Source organism: Mandrillus leucophaeus, unplaced genomic scaffold (genome assembly GCF_000951045.1).
Source record: "Mandrillus leucophaeus isolate KB7577 unplaced genomic scaffold, Mleu.le_1.0 Scaffold180, whole genome shotgun sequence".
Classification (NCBI taxonomy): Eukaryota; Metazoa; Chordata; class Mammalia; order Primates; family Cercopithecidae; genus Mandrillus; species Mandrillus leucophaeus.
In genome coordinates this window covers 2,295,281-2,302,729 of record NW_012101810.1, presented here as the reverse complement: position 1 = coordinate 2,302,729, position 7,449 = coordinate 2,295,281, and the positions used below count along the sequence as shown (strand labels likewise).

The window sequence follows — 7,449 nt, the reverse complement described above, 5'->3', positions numbered from 1 at the left end:
CACCACACCGTCAGCCTCCCGTGTAGCTGGGACAGACACACACCACCACACCGTCAGCCTCCCGCGTAGCTGGGACAGACACACACCACCACACCAGTTAATTTTTAAAGTTTTTGTAGAGATGGGGTCTTGCTATATTGCCCAGGCTTGTCTCAAACTCACTGCCTCAAGCAAGCCTCCTGCCTCGGCCTCCCAAAGTGCTTGGATTTCAGGCGTGAGCCGCCACACTCGGGCACTGGGCCCTATTTACAGGAGGGAAAACTGAGGAGAGGGAAGTGCAGACCTCTCGGAGACACCTGGCCGCAGGAAGCCGAGCACACTGCCCTGAGGGCGCATCGGAGGCCATTGACTGTTTCTGTGTCTGTGCTGGGCTGGGGCTCTGTCTCCCTTCTGCCTGGGGCCAGTGCCAGCTCCTCCCTTGTGCCCAAAGTGACATCCCGTGGATGGTGGGGACTCTGCTTTCTAGTCCATGCTCCCCAGTGCCCCTGGCCTTCCTGGAGGATTCAGTGTCCTCGGGAAGCATCCACGGCACCCTCAGTCCCTCCCCGAAGCCCACTGTCCTCATGCTGACCCTCCCTCCCAGCCAGCCGCCACCTGAGACCTCGGTTCCTCTGGGGCAGTTCTTCCTGTCTGAAGGGACTGTCTTGAGCTCTCTTCCACCAAAGCTACAAACCCATCTGCAGGCGGCTCCTCCGTCCCACCATCCCCTGCAGGGCTAGGCCCTCCCCGAGTTCCACGCCCTCAGCACACGCATGTGCCCTCCAGCCATGTGGAGGAACCGTGAGGTCCCTGGAGCGTGAGGTCCCGGGGCTGGCTGGGTTCGGTCTTCCGTCCATGCCATTCCTTCTCTGGCCATCCCCCTGCTCCATATCCCACGTCACTCCACCAGATACCTTTCAGATCCTCAGATATTTCTTGGATTTTTCCATTTTTCCATCTTTATCTTCAACCAAACCGCCACCGTCTCCTGCAGCTGCTGCAGCCCCAGCCTCCCCCACCTCCAGCGTCCACTGTTGGTTCCGGGTCAGCAACAGCAGCCAGGGACAGCATCTGCACCGGCCCCTCAGCCCTGCTGCCCCGCGCCGGCCGCCCTTACCTTCTCCTGGGAACCCCTGAGACCTGCTGGCTCACCGGCCCCCATCCCACCTTTTCACCCTCCCGCCCACTGTGATGTGTTGGCCGTGGCCCCCTCAGCCCTGCTGCCACGCGCCGGCCACCCTTACCTTCCCCGGGACCCCCTGAGACATGCCTGGTTCACCCACCCCCATCCCACCTTTGCACCCTCCTGTCCACTGTGATGTGTTGGCCCTGGACCCCCTCAGCCCTGCTGCCCCACTCCGGCCGCCCTTACCTTCCCTGGGACCCCCTGAGACCTGCTGGCTCACCGGCCCCCATCCCACCTTTGCACCCTCCCGTCCACTGTGATGTGTCAGTCATGGCCCCCTCAGTCCTGCACACGTGCTCACTGTCTCCTTCAGGGACTGCACTTGCTCTGCCTCTCTGGGGTCGTGCGGTCCCCTGTGGGGCCAGGGCCAGCCCTGCCCCTCGCTCCGAAGGCAGCTCAAATGTTAGTTCCCCAGGGAGGCTGATCCTGAACCGTGCCCAGGGCCCCGTCCCACTTCCCTCTTCACCTTTGCACGCGAGCACTCGCATGCCACCCCACCACGTTCTGTTTACGTCTCTCCCGGCAGGGACACCCGGCTCCTGTTCACGCCCTTGATGTTAGCGTGTGGCCAGTGCCTGGTGTGGCCCCGTGAGGCCCCTCACACTGGACAATCCCCCGTGTGGCCAGGACCTGGCCAGTCCACACCGTGTGATGACCCCCCGTCTCGGGCGGCCTGGAGGCCCTCGCTGTGGCCAACTTAGCTCCCAGGGCGCCCCAGGCCGAGGCCAGCCCCTTCCCTGCCGTGGGAAGCCCCCAGTAGCCTCCTTCCTTCTCCGTCAGCAAAAAGAAAATCCCAAAGCGGTTAAAGGAGGGTTTTATTGGGAGTTCTTGAGCCTCCTGGACTGGTGAGGTGGTCAAAGCTGGAGGAGGCTTCTGGAGGCTTCCACACCCCCACCGAGTCCTTGCAGAGCTGCAGGAGCTGCCTCCAGTGAGACAGGTGATTTCAACCCCAGGTCTCCCCAGAGTCACCCTGCTCAGGCTCCTTGTAGCTCCCCAGAAACGTGGGCGGGAGGCGCCACTCCCCGTTCTTAGGCAGGTGCAGGGGATGCAGGGTGTGTGTGGGTGTCTGCGGGGGTGTGAGTGGCTGTGTGTGGTTGTGCAGGTGTATGTAGGGGTGTGTGGGGGGTGTCTGTGGGTGTATAAAGGTATGTCGGTGTTTGTTGGTGTGCAGGTGTGTGCAGGTGTGAGTGGGTGTGTGAGGTGTTGCAGGCAGGTAAGCACACCTGGCTGTCCCTTCTGGGGTCAGGCCCTGTGTCTGTGGGTGTGTAGGTGTGTGGTGTGTAGTGTACGGGTGTGGTGTGTGTGGTGTGTGAGAGTATGTACATGGCTGTGTCTGTGGGTGTGTACGTGTGTGTGGTGTGTAGTGTATGGGTGTGGTGTGTGTGGGTATATACATGGCTGTGTGTGGGGGTGTGTACGTGTGTGTATACGTGTGTGTCCAGGTAAGCACAGCCGGCCATCCCTTCTGGGGTCAGGCCCTGTGTCTGTGGGTGCATGTGTGTGTGTAGGTGTGTGGTATATAGTGAGTGGGTGTGGTGTGTGTGGGTATATACATGGCTGTGTGTGGGGGTGTGTACGTGTGTGTATACGTGTGTGTCCAGGTAAGCACAGCCAGCCATCCCTTCTGGGGTCAGGCCCTGTGTCTGTGGGTGCATGTGTGTGTGTAGGTGTGTGGTATATAGTGAGTGGGTGTGGTGTGTGTACCTGCGTGTGAGTGTGTACATGGCTGTGTGTGTGTGTACGTGTGTGTCCAGGTAAGCACACCTGGCCATCCCTTCTGGGGTCAAGCGCTGTGTCTGTGGGTGTGTAGCTGTGTGTGGTGTGTAGTGTACAGGTGTGGTGTGTGTGGGTATGTACATGGCTGTGTGTGGGGGTATGTACGTGTGTGTATATGTGTGTGTCCAGGTAAGCACACCTGGTCGTCCCTTCTGGGGTCGGGCCCTGTGTCTGTAGTCAGCAAGGAGAGATCTGCCCCAGTGCTTAACCCTGAATATCAGGCAGGGAATCCATCAGCCAGGTGAGAGCTTCACTGTAGAAAACTGAAACTTCCCAGGCGGAATGGGACGCCTGGACCGTGCCCAGAGGACCTGGCTGGCCTGTGTGTGTGGATTGCAGCCAACAGCCCTCGTCCGCCCAGGAGAAGGGGCGTGCGGCCAGAGAGTGACCCTGTTTCTCTCCCTCCTTCCTGCAGCCATGAAGTCGGGGGGCACGCAGCTGAAGCTCATCATGACCTTCCAGAATTACGGGCAGGCGCTGTTCAAACCCATGAAGTAAGTGCCGAGGCCTGTGGGCCGGGCTTCTGCCGGGGGGGCCGTGTCTTCTCCCAGGGTGTTTTGGGGAGACGGTGGGTGACCACTCTCCACTCTCCCCATCGTGGCAAACGAGGAACAGAGGTGGCCTCATTTTCTCTCCTCTCCCACGGCCTCCCCACCTCATCCCTTTTTATAGGACCAAAAACCTACTGCTGGTGTTTCTTACCCTGTGAGAATGAGCATTTGTATTTTAAACAAGTAGCCTGGGATGTGAACACCAAAGAATGCCTCTCTGAACGGGGTGACGTCCGCGCCCTCCCAGCACGCCTCCGCAGCCCGTATACCTTTCCCACAAAGGGCCGGACGCAGCTGTTTCAGGCTTTGCAGGTGCATGGTCTCTCCCCAGTATTCAGAGGGTGTTCCCAGCCCCAGAGCAGCTACACGCAGTCCGTGGCGACGGGGAAGGCCGAGTTCTAATAAGTCGTCATTTATGCAACAAAACGGGCTGGATGTGGTCCAGTGAACAGTGCGCCCTGTTCTGGATAAAATAGAAACCGTGTCACCAAAACCAGTACCACAGTGCTCCGTGGCACGTGACACCTCGTGGCGAGGGGTGTTTGGACACCTGGCCACCCCAGGAGGTTCAGCGAAGTGGCTACGGTGTGGGTCTCGGGCTTACTACCTCCAGTGGGCCAAGGTTGTCCTGCGATCTTCTGTTAGTCCCAAACGAGGCCATTTATGCACTGGCAGGAGAGATTCGCTGTGTTTCAGGCACAAATGCCCTGAGGGACATGCAGGTCATGCCAGGGAGGCTGCTGGGCTGGGTGCGGCCTGTGGCAGGCCGAGGGGTGTGCGTCCCACAGGAAGGGGTCAGCGGCCTGTCGGTTCACCAGACCTTGGCCATCTGGCCTGATTTCTAACTTTCCAGAGAAACTAGAAATATGAATTTTTTAAATTGTTTAATCTTAGTAGTAACTAATTCAGAAGCTCGTAATATGCTTTGCAGGTCAAACAAAATATAGCTGCCTGCTTGCAAGTTGTGGCTGGAGGCAGATGTTTGCAGTTGGGCTTGGTTTCTGGGCCCCTCATTTCTCTGGACAGAGGTTCTGGAGGGACTTGACAGAGGGAGGTGGCCCTGCTCCGGGCTTCCCCCAAGACCCACAAGACTGGCCTCAGACCCGGGGCTGCCTGGAGCCGGTGGGTGAGTCACAGTCCCGTGCCCGAGCCTGGGGCCAAGGGCATCCCCGCTCACCCAGGGCCGAGGAGCAGCCGTTCACCAAAATTACACAGGGGCTATCAGAGCTCAGGGCCTGAAGCTAAGGGCTGCTGCCAGGGGTGGGATGAACACGTGGGAACTGACCCGCTGCCCCCACGGGTCTCACGGCCAGCCCTGCGTGGGGCCTGAGATCACAGGTGCTTCCTTCGCCGTTTCTGTGCATGGATGTGAAACAGCCTCCTCGGGCCTCTCGTGGCCTCTGACCCCGTTGAGGAGGCTCAGCTGGGAGAGACGGCGTCGCCCGGAGACCTGAGGATCTCCTGGGTTACGTGAAGGAGCTGTTTGAAGACCCCTCCTTTCAGGGTGCTGTGGTGTGGAGTGGCGGGTGGCAGGAGATAACAGAGCCTGGGCGGCTGCTGCTGGGTGGACCCTCCCCCTGGCAGTAACGGGAGCGGAACAGCCCCCGAATGGCAGCGTCTGGCGTCATCTCCCTTGAGCTGGCTTCGAGGCGCAGGCGTGGTTCCCACCCGTGGGTGCGTTTTCCAGCCTAGCAAATGTTTCCAGGTTCATTCAGGAGCGTCCCCTGGAGGGGTGGCCCCGTCACCCTGAGCTATGGGACCTCGGGGTGCTGTGCTCCGGCCACGGAGAGAGTGTTCCTGGGTGCCGGCTTGTCCGGCCCCTATTTCATGGTTTGTGTGAATCTCTGAGGCCCCATTTCTCGTCTCTGAGGAGGTGGAAAGTCCAGCTGTGGCTGGCAGCAAAACAGTGACATTTGCGGGGCCACTGCTCTGCGCCAGGCCCCGTAGTAACCAGCGTCTCGGGCACTCGGTGGCCGTGGGCCCAGCCTGTGCTTGGGACTTATGTACGGAAGCCTTTATGTTTGTCCATCCTCATGTGTGAGTTGTAGGAGGTGGCGTTTACTGCCATTCCCAGAGCTGAGGGAACTGGGGTTTGGAGAAGGAAAGTAGAGACCAGGATCCAGTGTCCCCTTAAGCCTAGGGTGCCCGACCTACCCTCCACCTCCCCCCGCCTTCTCCCTTCCTCCTCCCCTGTCAGCCTCCCCTGGGCCTCCTCCCAGTCTCCCCCCAGCCTCCCCCAACCTCCCCCATCCTCCCCTCAGACCTTCCCATGCCTCCTCCCAGCCTCCCCCAACCCTCTCCCAACCTCCCCCAGCCTCCTCCAACCTCCCAGCCACCCCCGAACCTCCCCTTGGACATCTCCCCACCTCCTACCACAGTCCCTGCAACCTCCCGAAGCCTCTCCCAGACCTGCCCCAGCCTCTTCCAACCTCCTGGCCTGCCCCCAACCTTCCACCTCACCTCCCCCACCTCTTCCTCCTCAGGCCTCCCTAAACCTCCCCAGCCCCCTACCATGGTGGGCACCCACGTCCCCAGCGTGGCCACATGTGGGCTGACTGTAGAGGTCAGGAGACTTCCCATGGTCCTGCAGCGGGCAGAGGTGGTGCCAGGCTCCCGAGCCGCCTCCCCAGGACTCTCAGCCCCCAGCCGGTTTGTTGGGGCCCTGCCATCCCAGCTTGCCTGAAGGCCAAGGCCACTGACCGATGGGCTGGGCAGGGCTGTGCTGTCACCTGGGGAGGCCGGTGTGGCATGTGGGCTGAGCGGGGAGGTGGGGGCCAGGTTAGAGCATAACCAGGAAACAGGCCTGGGAAGCTGCAGTTGGGGAAACTGAGGCCCGGAAAGGGACAGGATGTGTCCAAGACTGTGGCGTCCAGAAGCTGGTCCGGGACTCGGTCTTCCCACAGGGCACGTGGTGGGCGGAGGCAGGGACCCCACACCTCAGGCGGGCGTGTGCGAACCTTTTGCAAACCTCCCAGCTCGGTCCTCTCACCGCCACCCCCAGGTCAGGTCAGGGCGTTGCTGGTGCCTGACCTGCTTTGCCGACCAGGGCCTGGGTCTGCCATTGATCGAGGTCCTGCAGCCAGTCGTGCCCCTGATGACCTATGGGGGCTGTGCCCAGGGCCTGGGGGACGCACGTTTTTCTTCCCCAAAAGCTGTAGTTTGAATACGAAAGCAGCTGTGGTTCATGACCACGGCATGAATGAATTAAGATCCATGATTAATAGGTCTCTTTAAAGGCCGGGCACAGCGGCTCGCAGCTGGAATCCCAGCACTTTGAGAGGCCAAGGCAGGCAGATCACTTGAGTCCAGGAGTTCCAGGCCAGCCTGGCCAACATGGTGAAACCCTGTCTCTACTAAAAATATAAAAAGTAGCCAGGCATGGTGGTTTGCGCCTGTAATCCCAGCTACTCAGGAGGCTGAAGCAGGAGAATCGCTTGAACCCGGGAGGTGGAGGTTGCAGTGAGCCAAGATCACGCCCCTGGACTCCAGCCTGGGGGACAGAACAAGACTCCATCTCAAAAAAAAAAAAAATAGTTTTCTTTAATAAAGGACTTTGCTCTGTGCACTCATCATGGCTTGGTGAGTTCTCAGTACAACGTCTGAATTAGTTAGATAGACGCAGTGTTGCTCCTCTGAGCTGCTAGACGTAAGGTGAGAGGGTGTAGACGAGGGGCCGGCGAGGTGGGGGCCAGGCCTGGGTGCTGCACCGTGTACGTGGGGCGGGGTAACCAGTGGAAGTTTCAGGGTCTCCATTTCTGATAGACCCTGGAAAGCACACGTGGCCGGCACATTAGCCCAAGAGCTCCCGGGTGCGTTTCCTTTAGGGTTACATGAAGGTATTTAAGTTCTTTGTCTAAAGTCAGCTTTACTGAGATATAATTCACACGCCAGGCAGTTCTTAAAGTCTGCAGCTCAGTGGCGTTTAGCTCAGAATTGTGCATATTCATCCCCACAGTC

The 7,449-nt window shown here is 59.7% G+C and overlaps 1 protein-coding gene across 1 annotated transcript in view; it reads left to right on the top strand.

Moving 5' to 3' along the window:
• Positions 1-7,449, top strand: part of FAM20C (family with sequence similarity 20, member C) — an 83,301-nt gene that overhangs the window by 29,855 nt on the left and 45,997 nt on the right. Inside the window, exon 6 of the mRNA XM_011977584.1 lies at positions 3,357-3,435. Within this exon, the coding sequence (XP_011832974.1) occupies positions 3,357-3,435 (79 nt within the window). The remainder of the gene's footprint in view (positions 1-3,356; positions 3,436-7,449) is intronic.